Below are 25,148 nucleotides of genomic sequence, written 5' to 3' on the forward strand. Positions count from 1 at the left end.
GCTCTTACCATCAGGTTTCCCTACAAGAATCCTGTAAATTCTTCTTTCATCTCCCATTCGTGCCACATGGCCTGCCCATCTAAGCCTTCTTCATTTAATTATTCTAATATCTGGATATGAATACAAATTATGGAGTCGAAAAATATGTAACCTTCTTGTTTTCAGCGGTGCTTAACTTTTCTTGAAATCTGCAAAACGATCTTTTAACATACGGGAATCTCATAAGAAATAGTAACTTCTTTCCAACGTTCAGTTGTGTCATTATGACCAAATTTGGGTGTTTTTTGTTGTTCAATTTGGACACATTTGAACACTTTTAAAATTCAAGCCACCTTGGTGACCGAGCTGATATTAAGAGTCGACTTATCATTAGCCTTAGGATTTTTATATGCAAATTAATGCTTTTTTTATTGAAATGGCACATTTAAAAAATAATTACTTTCTTATGTGTTTTGTCAAAAATGTTAAGCATTGAAACCACATACATATTTAATTTTTCACATGAAATGCAGTTTTGTGTGTAACTTATTTTATAAGATAAAAAATATGTTTTTATGAATTGGGAAATATTTGCATATTTAATTTGAATATGTGTTTTTATGTTTTTTGCTCAGCGAAAGCACGGAGATATGTCACACACCAATATTTGCAAATTCTGTTTTTCATACAATATAAAACAATTTCTTTGATATGTTTGTAATTTTAATTGTTCCATATTTAATATTCTCATTCCCTGAAGCAAAGAAGTAAATTTGGAGGTAAGTGCAAGGATATGTGTCAATTAGATTAAAATTTAATGTTTTATATAATATATTACGGTAAAATGATTTTCATGTATTTCTCATCTAAGGAAATGCAAAATCACGTATTTGTCATTATATTATGTTTGAGCATAAACTTGACTTTCATTTGGACACCCTTTTTCGAATATGTCTATTTATGATGACAGCTGATGTATTGTTAGCCTATTGCAAAGTAGGTCTTGCCTCAATGACGCACAACAGTGAGTCAGTGTCATCTGCTTTCATTCCTCTGTAGCCTACGACCTAGTGCCAAGTAGTAACAACCTCAGTGGACATCCGGCTTCCATTTCGATTGAATGCTTCCCTGAACTTTAAAAAGGAGAGTCAATTAATGAAATGGAAGTAAAGCCCGAAGATTGTGCATTATTCACTCATGCTGCAGTGTCCTGAAATGGGTTATTTGTATGTCATAAGAAAGAAACGTTATGATAAAGAGAGAGAAAACACAAAAAAAATAATGTGAACGGAATGAGAGAGAGAGAGAGAGAGAGAGAGAGAGAGAGAGAGAGAGAGAGAGAGAGAGAGAGAGAGAAGAAGGCGGAAAGATAAGAAAAATAAAGAGAAATAGAGAAGCCACACACACACACACACACACACAAGTGGCGTAGCAACATGTCGCGAGGCCGTGGGCGAGATTAAAATACGACGTTTTCTAAATTTGAAGCACAGTGTTCTTCGATACAAAATCTCCAGTCATACGTTAGCAAAATTTCAACAATAATAATAAGAGTAATAATAATAATAATAATAAACTTATGAAAGTGAAAATATTATCACTTTATTTTACTCACCCTAAAATTGTCGTTCTCTGCTCTTCCTGAAGCTGAATTCGATCACAATTTCTGAATAGTCCAGAGTTCAAGTTCTCGCCATTTTTTACTATTCTGTGATAGTGAATATTGCTAAAATGTCTATTCTGATCATCCTTTGGGTACTGTTCGTCACTCAGCAAAGGGCGCAAGGACCGTTGCGTACTATTTCGGAGCGCTGCTACAGGTAATATCCACTTACCTGGATCTTTCAGACTTGGTTTCCTTTGCTTACTGACGAACAGGAACTCGAATTATCTTCTATAGCAGTAACACAATGTAATTCACTTGCACTATGATCTACACATGCACCATCCTCTGAATGTACAGGTTGACACTCGTCATCTTCATGTATTTCATTAACATCACTTGCAACACTTTCCACTGCATTTGTTTTCAGATATGTCATGAGTGCACCACATGAACTTTTATTCTGTTTTGTTATTTCATCTTTTCTTCTTCACTTAGACGCAAATACAGTGGTGGCAACTAAGACTTATGATGCATGGTTGCATATATTCGGGATAAAAATCGTTATTCGATTGCTCGTATCGTCGAAACGAGGCGTCAAACAGGAAAAAGCTTTAATAACCTCCACATGCAATGAAGGTTTATGGTGTGTCACGCTGAATATGTAGTTGATACTCTTTATTTCGAGATGGGTCTTTAAAATCGAGACGAGACCGGGAGAAAGGCATTTAGAACTTGAGAAGCAATCGAGATCCTACTAATCTTGTCTCGAAAGCATCCCTGGGCACAATCGAAATGTAGAGCATTTAAAGTTGGGGGAGATTGCACCTGATTAAACGTATTTTTCTCAACAACGCGTCTTCCGCCCCTGTGGACGTCCATTCTAAGCACTCACTGTTGTGCGTCATTGAGGCAAGATCTACTTTCAATAGGCTAACAATTCATCAGCTGTCATCATAAATAGACATATTCGAAAAAGGGTGTCCAAATGAAAGTCAAGTTTATGCTCAAACATAATATAATGACAAATACGTGATTTTGCATTTCCTTAGATGAGAAATACATGAAAATCATTTTACCGTAATATATTATATAAAACATTAAATTTTAATCTAATTGACACATATCCTTGCACTTACCTCCAAATTCACTTGTTTGCTTCAGGGAATGAGAATATTAAATATGGAACAATTAAAATTACAAACATATCAAAGAAATTGTTTCATACTGGATGAAAAACAGAATTTGCAAATATTGGTGTGTGACAAATCTCCGTGCTTTCGCTGAGCAAAAAACAAGAAAACATATATTCAAATTAAATATGCAAATATTTCCCAATTCATAAAAACATATTTTTTATCTTATAAAATAAGTTACATAAAACTATATCTGAATTGATCGATTGATTTGCTTATTTTAATTCGCTTTTTGTGCCACTTTCGGCTAATTCGCGAAGATGGGGATGAGTGACGATATGATGAAATTGATGAATGAACATTCACAAACATCCATGCCCAGGCCGGGATTCGAACACGGGACCCCTGGCGTCGTAGAACGATGCGCTAAACAAAATTATAACTGAACAAAGAGGACAAAGCTGCTGAGAATTGAGAGAGAACATTAATAAATTGGTGATAATATAATAAATATAGTGAAGTGGAAGAAAAGGAAAAGGTGAAGGCCTCGTAATAAACGAAGAGGCAAGACGGGGAAAGAGAATTAGAGGATGATATAAATAGATAGTTTCATTGATTGATTTAATTTATGTTAGTTCGCTTTTCTGGCATTTTGGCTAATCGCGACGATAAAGATGAGTGATAATATGATGAAAAGATGAAGAACACTCACAAATAACACTCATGCACAGGTTGGGATTCGAACCCGCGAGTCCGACCGATATAGGGACAAAACAACACGTGATCCATAAAGGATTATACTGGCTGTGACTCAAGACGCCAGAGACTAGCCTTGGTAGTCTGCAAATTGCAGTCCAGGGTACGTGCAAAAGAGGTTGACATTTGGGGTGTCTGCTGAAAAGATCACTCCTACACCCCTAGAGGATACAGAAGAAAATAGTAATGATTATGCTACATTCGCACGGTCAAAGTACGTGTGCTATTTTTGCAGAGTACGTAATGATGCAAAGGCTGAAACTAGAAATAAATACGGTTCCAATAGCATAAGGATATCCTCGTCGTACTGGATCTTCCTTCCACCTGCGCAGGGACGGCGCTACAGGAGGACTTTTTTGTAGTACGGTAGATGCATTTTGACCGAAAACTTAAAAAGTACTTAGAAGTTTACATTTTGCAATTATAAAACTTCCATTGGGATAAGTACAATGTCTAAGTACATTTCCTAGTTCAGTTAGATAGCAAGGTTACTTTATTATGATGTGTTCTAAAATCAGGTGGCGGTAACTGCAGGTATGCCTGGGTAACAGTGGCCACTGATCATTTGATATTAAGTAATTGACCAATCATGAGTCGCAAAACATGCTACGAAATCTGCTGCCTGCCTGGTAGGTGGACGTATTCAGTGGCTGTGAGATTGTGCTTCGATTGTTGACATATGCAGCTAAATGTGTTATAGCCTCTATAAATCGTATCACTATATTTCGGAATAGGTCTAATAGGTGTGTGTGACAAATGATTTTTTATAAGTTGGGATGACATTCGAAATCGAAAGAAGCGTTACCTATATTTATTTTCTGTTTGTTAGTTCCTTATTCGAGTACCGACAATCGAATGAGTGTTAGTCAACGGTATCATCGTTATATCTATCCTTTACGCTGCAATTCGATGTTAAAGAATCGAAGAGTACACAAACTACCTAATTTTTAAATGCTAAGAATTGAAAATATTACAATTGGGCTCCTAATTGTCTAGCGATAAAACTGCTGCTTTGGTATCGAGGGGTACCTGTCGAGGTAACATTTCATTAAGTGGTTCGGATTTCACTAGAAGCTGTAGCTCTCGTCCCAATTAGCCTCTGTGAATACCGTGGACCTTAATACAAATCCAATTAACTGATCATTGTAATATGGTGCGAAAATCAGCACGTTGGGCAATGCTATTGCTAGCAGTCCTAGTCCTAGACGTTAATTAATTATTATTTGCGATGGTAGCAAATAATTTCCTCTGTCCGTCACAGTGGCTAATTAATTCCGTGGTGGAGAATCAATCTTTGAAGCACATCTAAAATTATTCATCCAGTTCTGATCAGCTTTCATGCTCGTATATTACAGCTGCTCATAAAAATAGGCGCGTATCTTATTGTAGTTTCTTACCATGATTACTCGTACCTGTGAAAATTAAAATTCACACCGGTGTGAGTGATTATGTAGATTATTGCTATATTTCAGGCTTATTGCTTATTTCAGGCTGGCGCCGTCACTGCACCTGCGTGACGTGTGCAAAAACCTATTTCCGAAGGCCGATCGCGTCGTTTACCTCCTCCTTGTATATAAACGAGTGTTGCGACAGGTTAGCCGGAAGCACACAAAGTTGGTCAAAGGGAAGTCGCTGGTATAGTTTCACGCTAGTGCTAAAATTCACAGACAAGCATAGACACCCTAAAAATGCGTGTCATTTCAGTCACTCCCACCTACCGTTCATAATAGCTCCAAAGTTACAGCATTACTGCCATAAGTGACTTTACACCAGACCTCAGATGGTTTCGTTTCTAAAGGGAAGTTTGCCTCCGAATCCTGAGTAAATGACCATTGTCGTTCGTGCTATAGAGTCAACATGGAGAACTTTGGCTTTTCATGGAAACATGAGGACAGTTTCCAGAAAATGAGTAACTGTTTGCTTTGGCTCTGAACAAGTCAACCCTCGGGATCCAGTTCAAAGTGCATAGAGACCCTGTGTCAGTAAACAACAGTCAGGTCAAGCGTCTTCAGGCACCAGAGAAATAAAGGGAGACAGAAGATGGAGGGGCGACAACTGCAAGCATTATCCGGAAACGGGAAGACAATATGGTGAAAAAAAAACCATAATTTTGTATTTTTGTTATTTTATGTCGCTTTCTGCCACTATTAGCTAATCGCGAAGATGAGGATGAGTGGTAAGTTGATGAAGGGACTGGACACCCGCAAGGAACACCCATCCCCAGGCCGGGATCCGAATATGGGATCGAAAGTCGATCATGTAACGCTCTCGACCACCCAATCGTCTCGTTTGCATGATATGTTCTAAGTCATCCTCAACTACGCTAGCTGGGGAAATGAGAAGTTTTGAATCTCTGCTAACATTGGCAAGCCATTGTGGAGATATCGATAACATTGAGATCAATTTTTCAAACATACTAGTTATATGTGAGTCAATTCTACTCTACATTATTTTGCATTATTCAACAATTACTTTACCTTATATTTTCCATATTCTTATCCTGTTATATAATAAATCTATAGTGACTGTGTATGTTATGTTATACATGGTGCCTATAGAAGAACTCCGTGGATTTGAAGCTAAATATTTTATTAGAAACTCAAACTCAGGAAAAAGTAAATACATGTTTTTGAAGGTAATGTTATCAAGTTTTGTTTACAATTTTGTAAATTTCAATGTGTGCCCCGTTTGTATCACGGCACACATCCAAACGATAATCAACTTCTTGCCACGTCCTGACCAGCATGTCTGGGGTGATGGTTGCCACAGATGCGATAATTCTTTGCCTTAGATGGTTGACATCTTGAATTTTCTCCGCATAAGCCATGTTATTCACATGTCCCCATAGGAAAAAGTCTAAGGGAGTAAGTGAAGGGTCTAATAACATGGTCATGAATAAGACCGCACCAAACATCCAACTTGGGCGAGTCACGTTGATCCTCAATGAACTCATGAGGCGGCTGTGAGCCCCAAATACGACAATTGTGTCGGTTAACAGTACCACTGACACGAAAAGTGGCCTCATCGGTAAATCTAACATCGTTTAGAAAATCATTGTTTTCTTCAATCTTGTTCAACATAGAAACAGCAAACTGTGATCTCTTAGTCTTGTCTGTAGGCTTATTTTCATGCAAAAGTTGTACCTTGTAAGCTGTTAGACAAAGCCTCTTGTGCACCACTTTATGAACAGTCGATCTTGGTATCGCCAACTGAAGACTGCGTCGTGTCAAGGATTTTTGGGGCTTTGTACGCATGAAGTGCGAATTCTTTCCACGTTCTCTTCAGAAACACGCGGCCTACCTGGCGACTTTTGTTTCAGAACACTTCAAGTTTCTTTAAACGCCTTAAGTCATTGACGAATGGTTTTGTCCGAAGGCGCAACACCACCATACTCGTGTCGAAAGTTTCACTGCATACAGTAATAACTAGGAACGTGAAGATTTCGTTTTATTTTTTCCCATATTTCGATGTTATTTTTTACTTCAATTCGGTGTTATTTTTCGCTGTTTATTGCAAATTTCGGTGTTATTAATTTAAAATCGTGTTATTTTTTATTGCGTTTTTACTGTTCCTTCTTTGCTTAAGATTTTCTCATTACATTAGTTCTGGGAAATTGAGACAAATTTTAGTTTTATTGACAAAAAAATAATTTAAGGTTTACGTTTGTGAGAAATGACCAAAATTTCTTTCATTTGGAAAACTATTTCACCTTATCGGCTTAAGGTTATATAAACCTTTCACTCTCACAGAATAAAATTTTCATTTTTTAAAAAAATCACTTTTCAGCTTAGAATAATATTGATGGTTTTCCACATATCATAGTACTTGTTCACAGTATTCGTTCACAACACTTCCTATACATATAACACTTCCTATATATTCAAAACATTCTTCTAAACAGATATATTGCAGTTTCTTCCATGGACTCCAATGAATTTTTTTCTTTAGCAAAGGTTTCCACAGTTCAAAGTACTACCACGTACTCCTTGTCTTCGCTAACAATGCCAAAAAATTCCTCTGCGACCCCAAAATACCATTTTGTGTACATAGACACATACACTCACCCCCCTCTACCACAACACAACAGTTGTCTCTCCCTGAAAATTTTCCCGTTTCTACGATAATTTCCTTCCGGGAAGCTGCAGCAAGTTTTATATCAGGACGAGGTCAAGCCAAACTGCAATAAATGAAGCGTGACAATCTCTTCTGAATGTAACTCTCACCAGTTAGGTTAGAAATAATAATAATAATAAAAAAACATAACACTTCAGGTAAACTCTCTTTGAACAGAAGAAGCACGTCGCCAGTGTAAACATATTACATATTTCGCACCATTTTTCGCGTTAAACTGCAAAATTCGGTGTTATTCTGAAAAATAACATAATTCGCGTTATTTTGCGATTCCGAAACACCAAAAACTTGCCTCCTTAACCTACGGAAATACATTTTAAACACTTTATTTTGCATTCCTCAATTTTTTGGTGTTATCGTTAAAACGAAAACTTCACGCCCCATGTAATAACAGATCCAGTTTATGCAAGCCATATCACACACTGCGCCTTCTGTTGTGGCGTCGCCGTTGAACTGAACTGCACTGACTGTGTTCGGCTCGGCTCGGCCACTTCAAAGTCAACGCTGCGCAGCGTTACCAACTTTTGTTGGAATAAACTCCAAACGGCGTGAATAAAACTTGATGAGCTACTGATTTCAAAGTAATTAACTAACCTGAGTTATCTAATACCGTTTGCGCACTATGATAGTTTAAATCCCTGGAGCTCTTTTATAGATACCCTGTACTTTACTTTATTATCTTATGTATATAAATACGTTTGTGTGTGGGGGTGGGGGTGGGTGCGGATGTATGACTTTATGTATATACGTATGTACTTGTACATCAATTCTGATTAAGATTATATGATTATTATTTTTTTCATTATTTTATAAACTGTTCTGTATATCTTATCTAATGAATACAATTTGAGACTTTGTGACTGGATTGCATATGTATCTTTGTAATTGTAGTTGTATTGTAATTCTGTAATATTGTAATTACTATTCATTACTATAAGTATCATTATTATGTACGACTTCTGTCATTGGAGGATATACCTCTGTTGAAGGTAATAATAAATAAATAAAAAAATATTGTTAAATATGTTTCCTGTAACTGGAGATATTTTCTCTGTTAGAGGAAAATAAATAAATAAATAAATAAATAAATAAAAAACTCGAAATCATATGAGTCGAAATTCGAGACGGGATCGACACCAATGTTTTAACATTGGAGCTGAAGAAGGGATCCAGCCCCTTCGATACTTGTCGAGACGAGACGGATAATGTGCCATAAGGTCTAAAAATTTAAATCGAGACCGCAGATTTACTCGTCCCGTTCGAGACTTTATAAACAAATTGAGGTATGCAAGAATTTCACCTAGGCCTAAATCAAAAGTGCTCTACCACGCGCCTTGTTCAACCAGCATCAATACAGCCATTTTTTGTAGACTATTTTCTACATAATTATCTAATTAGTTACAAAATACAAGGCATTAAATCTTACTCAAAATTATGACCTAGTACAGTAAATAACAAAACAATGTGTTCAAGAGCTGACGTTCGTAGCAGAGTGGTTAGCACAACGCACTACAATGCCAGGGGTCCCAGATTGGAATCCCGACCTCGGCATGGATACTCTTTGTTAGTATTCCTGCATCAATTTCATGTAATCAACACTCATACTCATCGTTGCCACTGGCCAATCATGGCAGAAAACTTTTCCGAGAACAGTGAAGCTAAATAACAAACCAAATCAAGACTGACATTTTAATAACTTTGTCATACTTTTGACATATCTTCCGTTTCTTCTTCCCCTCTTTGTGCTGTACTTTGAGTGTCCACGGCTAAGAAAAGGCTCAGCAACGCTGTTCTGGTGCGTTCTAGCCAATAAAGCAGTGCGCGAGTTAAATTTTATCCCCGGTAAAAGAAAATTATTCTTATTCCTGCTACGGTCATTTTATCCCCCTTAAAAAGAAGGAAAAAAGGAAAAGGAAAAAAAAGATTGAAACATCCTCACTCCGAGACGAGACTACAGTAGTCTCCTCTCGTCTCGACTCTGAAGAACCTCATTTTACGTCACTTTTCTCCCTCTTCGGCTTAATTGCGACGACGAGAATGGACGAAAGAAACACACACGAAGGATCGAATCGAGAATCTTCAGTTGCGAAGTGCTTCCTTCTCCAGCACTAACCTCCACTCCTTAAAATCTTACATGCTCATTATGCACGGTAATGGTAATATTAATCCTAGCTTACCCGTGATGTACGAGGAACTTACTTACCTCAGAATGGGGGGGAGGGGTGCTCACAGGCCCACACTTTTTATATTGCTAAAATTCAAGAAACCATTTTGTTATTGAATCACTGCTTCCTTGGTTGATTGATCATATATGTGCAGTTATTAATTATAATAATTACCAAAATTACCATCATTACCAACAAATTGTCCATTCTCATTGACATGAATGTCTCGAATGTGAATCCTATTAACATTACATTTATATTCTAATGAACAAAATTAATACAGAAATATTGTGACCACCCTAAGGAACAATGTAATTTATTTTCAATTATTTATAAAACTGTTCACAGTTCAAAAATCGAAAAAATAGGTGGTGGACGTGAGAGCCCGACTCCCACCCTATCCTTCGGGTAAGATAGGATTAAATTATAACTTTCAATGAAATTTCCATAATTTATTAAATTACTTATGGGTGGTACAGAGACGAGCTGCTAAAATCGAGGCGAGAACGAGATCACACCGTCAGGGACTTGTAGAAACCAGACAGAACGAGAGAGACCTCTGTAAAACCGCAACGAGACAAATACTCATTGACTCGAGACTTACTGTCCGAGACCCTGTCCTCGTGCGAGGCTTTTGTAGACAAGAATGTGTGGTACGTAGAAATTTGAGCGAGAAATCCATGCTCGACCAGGACTCGAACCCGTTTCTCTGGCATAACATGCCATTACTTCACCAACTGAACTACCGATCCGGTCCTGCCTTCGCCTGTTTTACCAGAATGAAATTGTCTCTGTCAGTGCGAAGGATCTATTGCCTTTGAGGCAATTCCACACAGGTAAAACAGTGCGGAACCACAGCTGACTAGGTTTGTGCGGTCACATGCAGCTGTGTATGTTGCTTATACAGTTTACTTCGAGACTTAGGACGAGATTGAAATTTCCTTCGGCAGTGGCGCAGGAACCGGGGGGAGGGGAGGGGTACATAGGTAATTTATACCCCCTAAATCAGTAGATACAAGTTGTACTCCTTGTACCCCTTCAAATAATTTGACAGACACAAGGTTCTGCTGTTAGAAGAATATATTTTCTAATAGCTCAACCCAAAGTTTATATTGCTTTCAAACATTATCTTCCTTCCTACAAGAATTCAAACCATTGAAAACATATTCAAGTAGATTGTGTTACTAGTTAGTTCACTTGATCCGTTTTCTTGGAAATCTTTTTAAGGACAAGAAAATTGTTTAAAATATTGGTGAAACGGCGGAATCAGATAAAGTTTGGTTTCAGGAAATCACACTGCAGGCTAATGTTCCTTTATGTATGGGGAAATGTACACTTTTCTAAACAAGAAGTCGACTGGAAGGTAAAACCTGCATCACAAGAGAATATGATACATCATTTTCCATTTCGAAGTTTTCAAATAGAATTTTCCGAAATTAAAACTTCCATACACATGACACAAAAAGAACTGTGGGAATTTTTACGTCAAAACAGGGCAAAGTTTTAGTATTCGATAGAAAAGTACTTGTGAAACACGCTCTAGAAATCTGAGAAAATGCCGAATATATGACTAAAATACACTGGATATGGTACAATCCGTCATAAATTGCTTAACGATATTTTTATGTCTCGTTACAATTGTTAAACAAATCCACACTGGTAATGCTCCATTTGTAGCTCTCCTGCATGCACAAAGATTTTGTAAACCAACACCCAATCATCCGAGGCACTGGCGGTTATTTATAATTTGAAAGACCTCGACATGCAGTAAATTCGTTGATATAAAGTATTAAAAGTGGCCGTATTGAATTCAAGTACACAATATATTAATGATACTTCCAGGATTTCCACAGGGTGGCTTCACTTATACTTGTTCACAGAAGAGCGGTTCAAATTTTGATTTCTTGCAATTACAGTAAAACCTCGTTAATCCGGACCCCGATAAGCCGGACTTCGCTTAATCTGGACAGACAAAAGACAAAAGGCACAAAAAAAGCAGAATGCAAGGTTTTAAATGTGGCTAGAAGTCTACAAGACAACTTCCGAAAGAAAAGGCAGTCAACTACTGATGAAATTCGGTTTCCCGCAGACTTTGTACTGTACTGTATAGTGTGTTTAGTACTATGTTCTTTAAATACACCATAATAAACGGAGTTTTAATGCACTTTCTACTGTTGTTTTAGGTTATTTCAGTTAATCCGGACTTTCGTTAAACCAGTCAACTTATCCCCCCCATTAGTCCGGATTAACGAGGTTTTACTGTATCTTGTAAAGACTACGTTTCAAATATCTAGAACATATTGCTATAAACATTTCTGCATTAAATATACAGATCTTGGTCACATACTTCCGAGTTAACGATGATATTCAGCGAGTTCTAGCAGACTAGCAACAGAGCTTGAACTTGTTATTCTTCTTGCTACGGTTCCTTCTCGCTACGGTTCCTTCTCGCTACAACCGCAATCTACACAAGTGCTACCAGGTTTGACTGGATAAGCACGACAACTGACAACCTCAGGAGGCAAGCTTTACATTTCTCACTAGCGGGATCACAACGTCAGAGAAGAATCATTAAAAAATGCTGCCTTATGTACTACAGGTTATATAGAAGATGTACGTACAGCCAACGACAGTAAAAATGGGACACCTAGATCCTGAAATATTCGCTTCCCTGCAAGGCGTGTCGTTTGAAATGTTGCTATTAGAATTCACTTATCGTCGTGGAGTTAGGCAACACACATAACACCTTGTAGGAAAGCGAGTATATCAGGATCTATGTGTCCTATTTTCATTGCCGATGACTGTACATTCAGGAATGAAAAAGACAGAGCATTTTGATAATCTTCAACGTATAAATACTCTTCAGAACATACAGTTGACAGAGGTCGTTGTTAATGCTCCCCCCTTTTCTCGGCAATGAAGACACTTTTCTAGCTGAATATGGTAGAAGTGTCAATATTTATTGATGATTGTGCTGGATATTTTGTTCCCTAGGGTCGGTGCCTTGAATGGGGGCTCATTATCTCGCCACCAACTGTTCCAGTTGGTCTATGCCCCTTAGTCATAAGTGGTAGAGAAGCAATGTAAAATAAGAACTATGCAAATATAATTTTACAACCTGTGTGTTGAACCTTAAAATTGTTTAGTGTGACTGAGAACAAACAAACGAAGAACAATGAAGTTTTCGTTACTCACGCTTGCCATTATGCCAAGTGCATAATGTGCATCTTTTTTAGTTTTACTGGCTCACACCACTATTTTCTTAGGAGCACTTTACAGCTCTTAGTTTTTAGTTACATATGCGGGTTTACACTGTTCATGTTTGTTCTGCGCAGGCCCCTTTTACAATCTTACACTTTTATTTCATAAAGAATAATTTACACTAGTTACAATACCAAGAGACATGAATTTTCAATTGTTGATTTTGTCCTTTCACTGTTCAGTAATTCGGGACGATGACGTTTGTAAGGAGTAGTAGTCTACATATCAGTCTTACCGTTTCCCCAGAAATATATTGTAACCAACCACTTTTCAGCTTAAAATTCTTATTTTTTTGTAAGATGCAACTGAAATGAAATTATGGAGTACGCAGGGTGGGAATACATAATAATTAAGGACAACGACAAAAAGAAGTAAACATTAAACTGATTCCGGACTCTAAAACTCTTCTAAAATCTTATTTAGACGCAGAATTTATATAAGATGTTTATTTACGCATTGTCTAACATATTAGCAAACAATTACCTCGCACTTGTTGTGCAGTGTAAAAAAGATAACATATTTTTACCGTGTAAAATAAGCTTATATCATTTGCGTTTCCGTCAGTTGTGAATTTTGAATACAAATTTGAGTTCGGCGTTTATACTCAAAATGTTTACTTTTATTAAATACTACGTTGTTCGTGTTCGTTTGAATTTCTAAAGGTACAGGTCTGCCCTTCATATTAAACTTCTTATGTAAAGATGCAAAAAATGTTAACTGTTGATTCTACGTATAAGAACATATTTCCTGACTAACATACATGGCCATTACTGAATTTCCTTGCTTATTTTAGGAAAGGAAGAATTCGAATTTTAACTAGTTCGATTTTCGACAAACTTTTCAAGCATTGCTTGCTTGCTTGGTTGAACTGATTTAGCATACTTCGCTTTTACTTTTGTGCCACTTTTGGCTAATTTGCGAAGATGGGGATGAGTGATGGTATGATAAAAATGATGAAGGGACACTCACAAACATTCATGCCCAGGCCGAGATTCGAACGCGGGACCCTTGGCTTTGTAGCGCGATGTGCTAGCCACTCCGCCACGGGGGCCGGCTCAAGCATTGTTTGCGTATAGACTGGCTGCTGTAGTATACAGTACACGGTAAGTGACACATGTCACTTGGAAACGATCCTTCACAAATAAATACAACGTTTCGTACCCAGATATGACAATCAGTTTTTGTCACCTACTTTTTTTAATCCTAGGTTTTCGTTATTTTATATTTTTCTGTAACTTCGTATCCTCGTGAAGCTTCGGTAGAAAAACACCACGTTTCTGAACCTTTTGTGTTTCTCTGCTTTTGTTGACTTTTCCCCCTTTCGGTCGTAGGAGCTCGGGACCAACAATATGCTGTGATAAATCTTTCACTATTTTTGAGCGACTTTTGTGCATTTGGCGACGGACAGTCAACTTGGGAGGCCAATTACTGGAGGAACATGTTACGTACCGAATGAGGGTAGAACTATTCTTTTCACCCCATTCTAACGCAACACGTGTGCCCCAAGAAGCTGGACCAGGCAAAAAAAGGACGCTTGACCACCAACGTCGTAACTTCAGATTCCCGCGCCTAAAAGTCAGTCCGTTGTATTCGAAGTTTCAAGCTGTCTTTATATAGTGGCAGAACGAACAAACAAGTACAGTCTAGCGCCAGTTTTCGAACCGACAACACCTCTGCGACAGTCGGAGTAAAGATTCGGGACTTTGTCTTTTTTCTACCGCGCCGTGTATTTTATCCTGCGTGAGTGAGTGACAGTGACTAGTTATACGAATACGCCGTGTTAATTAGTGACCTGTGCACTGGATTCGCGTTATTCGTTTTGTGACGAGGAACATTAATACAACTATGGCGGGCTAAAATCAAGAGAAGGAGGCCTACGGGTCTTCCTAGCCTGCATGAAGCCGACAACGCAGCAGATCATCGCTCAGCGTCGCGACGCCACACCACTAAAACGCCGTCACAAACACCACATCGCCACGAATAACGCCCACAGCCCGATTAGAAGCCATGAAATGATACCGCCGAAAGCCGAAGCCGAATCAGCATCCTAGAGTACTTCGATGCCGACGCCGACACCGACGCCCGACGAGAATTCTACGGAGAGAGAGAGAGAGAGAGAAATTGGAAGATGAAGCGACACCAGCCCACACTTAGATCTACCGTCTAGAAGAGAAGATTGAGATAATGAAGCGACACCTACTGCGTCTTGAGACGACGCCGACGTCCCGCGTGAGATTAGCAGCGAGAATCCACGAGTACCCCCGGTAAAGGAACTTCGCCCGTTTATTTCGCCGTCCCCCGAGTAGAGAGAGAGACGATGCGAATCAATTAATCGCTCCATTACGAGGCCGACAAGATGACAGAGAGGCTGTTTTCCCTCGTCTATGATCGCCGTGATGTAGAAGGAAAGTGTGTCAAAGAAGATTGCGAAGTGCCGCTACAAAGAAGTAGCGTGGGGAAGTGTTAGTGTCGCAAAGAGGACCGCGGGTTAACGTCACGCAGCCGTTTAGAGGACTACGGTAAACGTCGCTGGAACGTCTAGAACGTCGAGATGGTATAGTATCCTACTGTTAATTTTCTATATGTGTGAGTAATCATCTACCCAAGCCTCCAAAGATCGGCCGTCGAACGAAAAGATACCTGTATTTAAAGTTAAAAGTCGCAAAGGTATTGATTAAATTATTTCTTGCCAACATCATCTAAATTTCACGACAATTGCTAATTCGGAAGATATATTCACAGCATACTGTTGTTTTTCCACGCTCTGCGCCGAACTGTTGAGTAATATGTTTATTTATGTCACCTTATATGCTTTACTCGGTAAATATTTGTTTAAAACGGCATAAATCGTGTATCTCTTGCAGAGATCATCCCTCAAGTTTGCTAAGTGAGGAAGTAAATTAACTGCGTGCTATTTTTAATATATATTCATACATAAGTGTCTTCATTTTTTCTGTAAACATGTATGCCTTGCAGTTGATATCTATGTTGCACGAGTTGCGTGCCCTGCCTAATGTTACTAAAGTTCCAAGGCGCATTAGTAATAATTTAAACAATAATTATTTAAATGTTTTGTTAAATTGCAAGAATAAAAGGTTTACGTGTCATGCCCGTTGGCAGAATGTAATGAGCACGCGCAGATGAAAGTTTAGTATCTTTAATTCTAAGCACATTAACGTCTTCGGGCGCAGATTAATATTCCTATGAAGAACTAAATATTGCATGGTGTCTAAAAAGGGCCAATGTACTTATCTTAATGTAATTATTCCCCTGCGGTATGAGAGAGTGTGTGAATGCTTGAATGATAGTGAGGGGTTGTGTAATGTGTCTATTTTTTGTGTGTTATATAATATACTTTATTGTTATATATGATTTGACTATGATTTGTGTTTAAACATATAGTATACTTATCCTCATAACTGGTGGTATTTATATTTTAGTTCAACGTTAAGTCAGCAAAGCATTTCTGCTGGCTAACATCAATTATTATTATTATTGATTACTATTATTATTATTCAACGTCACTTTATGCACGAGTCGGCTATTCGTCGGGGGTAAAAACCGATCCGGTCACACGTACCCTGGAATCAAAACCGTTAGCTGGGCCCGACACCTAGGAAGGGGACTTCGGTCTCCGGACTAAGTGTCAAACATTAGGTCATGTACCAAAGGTCCCGGGTGAGAATTTGGCATCCCGATCAGGGACCGGTCTATCTTTTACCCTCGTCGAGGGAAGTACATTTTCATTTTTTTAATTGATAGATAGCGTGAGGATTTTTTTCATTTCTTTGGTTAAACTTTTATTGGGTATTTTGTGTTTACGTGTATTCTTGTGGCGTTTTTATTATTTTTGTGTCATTTAGAATTTTGTGTTTGCGTTATTCATTCTTGGCGCGTATTTGATTAACGTAAGGGCAATTAAGTAGGCGAATATCGGCAAGGGCGAATTTTCTAGGAATTATTTCATGCAAATTTAGTGGCGACTTTCTTTTGTGTGTGTGTGCGTAGGCTTCTTTGTAGGTAGCAGAAAGGGGACCCGTCGTGCCCTCCTCTCTGCATTTTTGATAGGTTATTGTTGGTATTGTTTTTCTGTAGTGCGTTATATATTTTGAAGTGCAGATTTATCTTCTGACGACCTCAGGTCATAGTGAGTGTTTTTAAATATCTAATGAAATTGAGAAGTGAGAAAATTATTTATGGAAAGATGAGCGAAGCACGGAAGTGTGTAGTTTGCGGGATTGAAATCCCATTAAGTGAAATGGACCCATCGAACGAAGCGCAGTCGCGCTGTAGTACTTGTGTTATTTCGTCAGGAACTCCAGGACACGGGGGCTTAGTTGTAAATACTGAATCCACGCCATCTTTTGAAGATCTGAATCAGCTGACCGTTTCCCCCCCGGAAGATGTCGCTCCGATGGAAAAAACAGATGATGCATTGAAGAATGGCGCCGGCACCAACGACAGGATGTTCGAGATGATAAGACAGCTGATCCGGGCGGAGCATGCAGACACACAAAAGCGAATCGAACAACTTGAGACCCGATTCCAGGAAGTGGTGCGTATTTCGGTGGAACAAATAACTGAGCGTCTTTCCACGCGTTTGCAAGACAGTGAGCAGAAACTCACCGCGGAAATCGCTCGCTTGGATTCCCGTGTTGATGACCAGGACCAGCAGTTGGCAACACTGTCGCAACGGACAGACCACACGGACCAGGATTTGGCAGTATTGAGACAATCGTCGGCTCAGCTTGAGGCTACCTGTCACCAGAACTTCGAAGGTTTGAGACAGCGCGTGGCGAAAACAATAGGCGAGGTTGATGACCATTCCCAAAAGATACAGGCCTTGGAAAAAAGAATGGACAGTTTGGACCTTTCTCACCCTCAGCGACGAGAAACGCCCACGGCTACGAGGACAAACCCAGGTACTTCGGCCACCAGCAATAATGAGCAGCCTTCACCCGAATTGACAAGTGTCAATGAGCCAGCAGTAAATGAGAGTTTCCCCGGTTTACCCACTCGACCAGCGACCAACAGCTGCGAAGGTCATTATTCGGCACCCACAATTGCGAGGCGAGCTATTTTTCCACTTGAATACAAGAACCATTTCAAAAGATTCAACGGGGCTGATCGGGTTTTACCGTCTGCATTTTTAGAACGGTTTGAAACTACCTCAGAGGAGCTGTCCTTGGGGAATAATGAAAAGATCCTGGTTTTGCGAGGCTTGATGGAAGATCGGGCCAAAAATTGGTTTGAAACGAATGAAGGGCATTTCACATCTTATGAAGCTTTCCGGGAGATGTTCCTAGGACACTTTCAGCGGCCGATCCAAGTAGAACGGATGCTAATGGAACTACGCAACGAAAGGTACAGCCGAAACGCGGGAGTTACGTACGCCCAATATTTCTGGAAAAAATATAATGAATTCAAGGCACTGCAGCCTCAAATGACGACTCCAGAAATAATCGCGGCGCTGATATATCATTTTCCTCAAAATGTCCGGCGTCACCTTAATGGCAGTTGTGTGTTCGACCCCGACTCGATGTCGCTGACGCTGGAGAACCTGTACCAGTGCTCAGAAGAAGAAGAACGCGACAGGTCAGAGCGCTGGAATAAGCGTCCCAGACGAGAAGATGATCGTCACGGCCGGAACCGACGCCAGCGAGTTCAGATGGTTCAGCGAGGACAGCACCACGATCCACGCGCCGACGCACGAAACTCTCCACCTTCACCACGACCGTTTCGAGGAGGGACGCGTCGAGGAATGAATAGGCGCCGATCGCCGCGGGGCGCAAGACAAAATAACCGCAACGGCTTTTTTCAGAGAGGACGAGTGCGCGATGGCTATTACGAGCGCAATGGTCGATCGAGGAGTCCTCGATCGGACGAAGGAAGCAGGGAGCGACTTACCTGGACCAGGCCACCGCAAAGTCCAGCAAGAAGAGTCGGAGATGAGCAGACCCCAAGGAGCGATTCTCCAACACCTGGTGTCTCCGGACTACAGCCTTCGGGATACCGTTAAGTTCAGCTCTCATATCAGTGATTACACAATTTGATTTGTTTTGTATTATTATTATTTTCATGTCACTTATTTCTATATTATTAATATCATTGCTATTTTTCAACATTAGGTATTTTTGTATTATGTATTATTTGAGCCCTGTTTACTTGTGTATTATTATTATTGTGAATCATCAAGGTATTTTTGTGTGAAATTTTATATACAGGGTGCTCACATAAAAAGTATTTTTCATGTATAGGTTCACATACAGGGTGTTTCAAAAAAGTATTCATATATAGGGTGTTTTAAAAAAAATATGTAACCTTCAAAAATCTCCCCAGCCGAGAACGATTTTCAAGCCTACAATTTTTTTTTCAAGTTAGGGGGGGCGAGATATGACAATCAGTTTTTGTCACCTACTTTTTTTAATCCTAGGTTTTCGTTATTTTATATTTTTCTGTAACTTCGTATCCTCGTGAAGCTTCGGTAGAAAAACACCACGTTTCTGAACCTTTTGTGTTTCTCTGCTTTTGTTGACTTTTCCCCCTTTCGGTCGTAGGAGCTCGGGACCAACAATATGCTGTGATAAATCTTTCACTATTTTTGAGCGACTTTTGTGCATTTGGCGACGGACAGTCAACTTGGGAGGCCAATTACTGGAGGAACATGTTACGTACCGAATGAGGGTAGAACTATTCTTTTCACCCCATTCTAACGCAACACGTGTGCCCCAAGAAGCTGGACCAGGCAAAAAAAGGACGCTTGACCACCAACGTCGTAACTTCAGATTCCCGCGCCTAAAAGTCAGTCCGTTGTATTCGAAGTTTCAAGCTGTCTTTATATAGTGGCAGAACGAACAAACAAGTACAGTCTAGCGCCAGTTTTCGAACCGACAACACCTCTGCGACAGTCGGAGTAAAGATTCGGGACTTTGTCTTTTTTCTACCGCGCCGTGTATTTTATCCTGCGTGAGTGAGTGACAGTGACTAGTTATACGAATACGCCGTGTTAATTAGTGACCTGTGCACTGGATTCGCGTTATTCGTTTTGTGACGAGGAACATTAATACAACTATGGCGGGCTAAAATCAAGAGAAGGAGGCCTACGGGTCTTCCTAGCCTGCATGAAGCCGACAACGCAGCAGATCATCGCTCAGCGTCGCGACGCCACACCACTAAAACGCCGTCACAAACACCACATCGCCACGAATAACGCCCACAGCCCGATTAGAAGCCATGAAATGATACCGCCGAAAGCCGAAGCCGAATCAGCATCCTAGAGTACTTCGATGCCGACGCCGACACCGACGCCCGACGAGAATTCTACGGAGAGAGAGAGAGAGAGAGAAATTGGAAGATGAAGCGACACCAGCCCACACTTAGATCTACCGTCTAGAAGAGAAGATTGAGATAATGAAGCGACACCTACTGCGTCTTGAGACGACGCCGACGTCCCGCGTGAGATTAGCAGCGAGAATCCACGAGTACCCCCGGTAAAGGAACTTCGCCCGTTTATTTCGCCGTCCCCCGAGTAGAGAGAGAGACGATGCGAATCAATTAATCGCTCCATTACGAGGCCGACAAGATGACAGAGAGGCTGTTTTCCCTCGTCTATGATCGCCGTGATGTAGAAGGAAAGTGTGTCAAAGAAGATTGCGAAGTGCCGCTACAAAGAAGTAGCGTGGGGAAGTGTTAGTGTCGCAAAGAGGACCGCGGGTTAACGTCACGCAGCCGTTTAGAGGACTACGGTAAACGTCGCTGGAACGTCTAGAACGTCGAGATGGTATAGTATCCTACTGTTAATTTTCTATATGTGTGAGTAATCATCTACCCAAGCCTCCAAAGATCGGCCGTCGAACGAAAAGATACCTGTATTTAAAGTTAAAAGTCGCAAAGGTATTGATTAAATTATTTCTTGCCAACATCATCTAAATTTCACGACAATTGCTAATTCGGAAGATATATTCACAGCATACTGTTGTTTTTCCACGCTCTGCGCCGAACTGTTGAGTAATATGTTTATTTATGTCACCTTATATGCTTTACTCGGTAAATATTTGTTTAAAACGGCATAAATCGTGTATCTCTTGCAGAGATCATCCCTCAAGTTTGCTAAGTGAGGAAGTAAATTAACTGCGTGCTATTTTTAATATATATTCATACATAAGTGTCTTCATTTTTTCTGTAAACATGTATGCCTTGCAGTTGATATCTATGTTGCACGAGTTGCGTGCCCTGCCTAATGTTACTAAAGTTCCAAGGCGCATTAGTAATAATTTAAACAATAATTATTTAAATGTTTTGTTAAATTGCAAGAATAAAAGGTTTACGTGTCATGCCCGTTGGCAGAATGTAATGAGCACGCGCAGATGAAAGTTTAGTATCTTTAATTCTAAGCACATTAACGTCTTCGGGCGCAGATTAATATTCCTATGAAGAACTAAATATTGCATGGTGTCTAAAAAGGGCCAATGTACTTATCTTAATGTAATTATTCCCCTGCGGTATGAGAGAGTGTGTGAATGCTTGAATGATAGTGAGGGGTTGTGTAATGTGTCTATTTTTTGTGTGTTATATAATATACTTTATTGTTATATATGATTTGACTATGATTTGTGTTTAAACATATAGTATACTTATCCTCATAACTGGTGGTATTTATATTTTAGTTCAACGTTAAGTCAGCAAAGCATTTCTGCTGGCTAACATCAATTATTATTATTATTGATTACTATTATTATTATTCAACGTCACTTTATGCACGAGTCGGCTATTCGTCGGGGGTAAAAACCGATCCGGTCACACGTACCCTGGAATCAAAACCGTTAGCTGGGCCCGACACCTAGGAAGGGGACTTCGGTCTCCGGACTAAGTGTCAAACATTAGGTCATGTACCAAAGGTCCCGGGTGAGACAGAGTAACACGACCAGTTGCATAGTGAATGCTCAGGAAATACATCAGGAAATATCAATACGAGGGAAGCAATGGTTTATAATGTTGTTTTGTGTTATATTATTTTAGATTTTATTCTATGTATTGCTCTTACATCTAGTTATTGTTGTTAATAATAACAATTATTATAAACATTACGTATTTAGGTCCCATTCAAAATAGGACTATACTTCTTTCTAAATGTGTGCATTACTTGTTTATACCTGAAACCAGCAGTGGATGATAAGCTCAGTTGCGCGCCAAAAGGAGGGATTTGTGGGGTCATAACCCGTTATTCTTGTAACTTATTACACGTATATTAAATTGAATTGCTAATAAGACATTGCACTGTTCTCTTTGGCTCTGCATTCCTACAAAGAAGCAGGAAAAGAAGGCAAATACGAGACTGGTCATTAATTAATAAAATACGTAAACCCCCTTACGAAAATCCTGGGCACGCCAGTCCCCCCTCCAAAGCTATTTTGATTCACACACTGGTGATGAGTAAATCAATAAGAAAAACAAATTTGAATTTTGGAGTGTCTAGGACGAATCAATATGTGTGAGAGTTCAACTGGTTAACTGGAAACCTGTTTTCTCTAGGAAAGAAGAAATTCGAATTTTAAGCATATTCGATTTTCCACAAACTTCTCAAGCTAGCGTATACACGTGCCGTGCTGCTGTCGCGTACATTGCACAGAATAGCTAGCGTATATGCAGCAACGTGCACTGGATATTTCAGAAAGCAAAGTAGATTTTTGCACCTAACCTCTTGTTGTATTCTTGATCCTGTCGTGAGTTACCCCCATACCCCCTATACGCCTTCATGGCGTGGTGCTAAGCACAGGGGAACACTTTACTTTTTTACTCTTGTTGTATTGGAGGATATATTTGGGTTTGTTACTAGTATTGTCGGAGCAGCGGTGGTCTAGATATGAAATCATGAACGTTAGTTTCTTCCACTGTGAAAGCAGAGTAAATAATAAGAAGAAAAGTATGGCGTCTGACTGCCCCGCGGGAGACCCGGGTTCGATTCCGTGGGTGGTTGATATAAAGTCGACATTTTTCTGGCCTTGTCTCCGCATAAAGCGGCGCTTGACTCACCTGGGGTATCGGAGGGAAAGGCGATTGGAGCGTGGTGCTTATCACATCACTTTCAAAATGGCCGAGTTCGATACAATGTGTGGGGCCCTACCCCCTATGCCTCATGGCATGTGCAAACTGCTTGGGAACTTTATCTTCACCTTACGTACTAGTATCGTCCGTTATGGCAAGGGTATCTAGGTTCCCTGGTTTCAAACCTTCATCAATTCATCCTTCATTTTCATCGCCACTACAGAGGTAGAAAAATGAGAGAACGTAAGGAACGCGCAACGAAATGCAGTAAAAATGCTTCTTACATGTGTACATATATGGAAACGTTGTCAACATTCCACATCAATGTGTGTTTCAAACTTCACAAACGAAAGCAAAAATGAACGTCCACGAATCAACTAAAAAAAAAGTAAACTTCCCTGGCAGTATTTAAGTGCTTTGCAGTTGTTCGTTCCAGGCACGTATAAGCAAGCGTAGTTTCGCTACGTTCGAACGAACCAGCAACACGTTGGCAGCCCTGGCATGGCGAACGCAATACAAGAAACCGATCCATTCGGGCGTGCTGCGTGAAGGATCAAATACCCACACACACACTTACTCACGTATGTGACGGAACAAAAAAAAAAACTACAGACCAACACACGAAAAACAAAACTGAAACAGCTGATCGCCAAGGTATCCCAATTATGACCCGAAATCATATGCGAAAGCTCACGAACGAGTACTGTGCATAAGGAAAGAGCTCCGTGGAATGCTTTGAGAGGAAGCAGTATGGGCTAGATGCACGGGAAGTGGGGAGGGAGGGAAAGTAACGATATGATATGAGCTCCACCATTGTATGCCTCGAGTGTTAAGAACCTTATCAAAAGCGTAGCACGCTATCATCTGTTATCGCATATTTCTGAGATAAATTACGTACACATTCACACTACACATTACGTTGCTCTTTTCAAACAGTGTTGGTATTGAGTACGTGATAGGCAGTGGCTTGCTGGAGGTCGGACAATACACAGCGGTGCTACAGCCATTTCCGCATGTAAAAGGATTTTCACTTTCACAAATTAGTTTTGGCCGAAATTCAGTGATCGGAACGCGATAGCGATTTTCGTCACTGCAGTGAAGTGATTTTTCTGTGGTGATTTGTGTTGGTGACGTGTTTCAAGTGGCCAGTTGGCACCAATTAATACGTGAGGTGGTGAAGAGAAGAAAAAACCAGCTGTGTTTTGAAATGTGTTATTTGTGTGGTGTTAGCAATAAGGCTAGTGTGCGTAACTTATTCAAAACTAATCATGCTGCTTGAGGTAACAAAATAACGCTTACACTGACACAAAGATATGATATTTAATAAGTAAAAATAGATTAAACTCACCTAACGCCCTTACAAAGTCTTGTCTTGACGTCATAATATGTCTTTTAGTGCTTTTTAATGAAGGAAGAAGAGAAAATCAGCAACCTACGCGAGGTATGTTTTGGAGATTGCCCAGTCTTAGATTTGTGAAAGCCTTTTCAGCCCAGAGTTCACAAAGATCTTGTCACGTAAAAGAGATCCTGCTCCGCGTACACACATACACACTTAAACACATATAGTCTTCGAAGGAGTAAAGCAAAACGATTAGGCTTATACGCGGACGTATGGACCGAGGAAAACTAGGCTAGAGGAGGGGCAGAGAAGCTGGAGTGGGGTTAGGAATAATGGACGGAGGGGAGGGGAAAACAACTGAAGGAAGCTTAAGTAATAAACCACTTGCAAAGAACACGGAAAGCCTGTGTGTGTGTGTCTTGACTTGTGTTACAGTGCTAGGCGACGACGGCGCAATATCAGCGCGCAGTCACATTAGGCGAACTTCTTCTTTTTTTTTTTTACTCGTTTCGAATATTCACTATCTTGGAATTGGGGAGCGCGAACACTGAAAAAAGAAACTGAAATTCTTCGTCACCACAGCGAATGCCGATTCTGAAAATTTACAGTGTGTTCCTGAGCAGAAGATCCTAAGCATACCCTCCCCCGTGACCTATCACATGACACTAGACGCCCCCTGAAGGCTACTTGGCAAGTTACACTGTTGATCGTACCATCCGACACTGAACAGCTAT

The 25,148-nt window shown here is 39.9% G+C and overlaps 1 protein-coding gene across 1 annotated transcript in view; it reads right to left on the reverse strand.

Annotated features, from left to right (window-relative positions):
• The window catches only part of LOC145993905 (uncharacterized), a 337,495-nt gene extending 312,550 nt beyond the window's left edge, over window positions 1-24,945 (reverse strand). The window contains exon 1 of the mRNA XM_083129816.1: window positions 24,424-24,945. Coding sequence (XP_082985942.1) covers window positions 24,424-24,457 — 34 coding nt within the window. The 5' untranslated portion in view covers window positions 24,458-24,945. The remainder of the gene's footprint in view (window positions 1-24,423) is intronic.
• Window positions 24,946-25,148: the final 203 nt, after the last annotated feature.

This window comes from Lepisma saccharinum, chromosome 10 (genome assembly GCF_977018435.1).
Source record: "Lepisma saccharinum chromosome 10, izLepSacc3.1, whole genome shotgun sequence".
NCBI lineage: Eukaryota > Metazoa > Arthropoda > Insecta > Zygentoma > Lepismatidae > Lepisma > Lepisma saccharinum.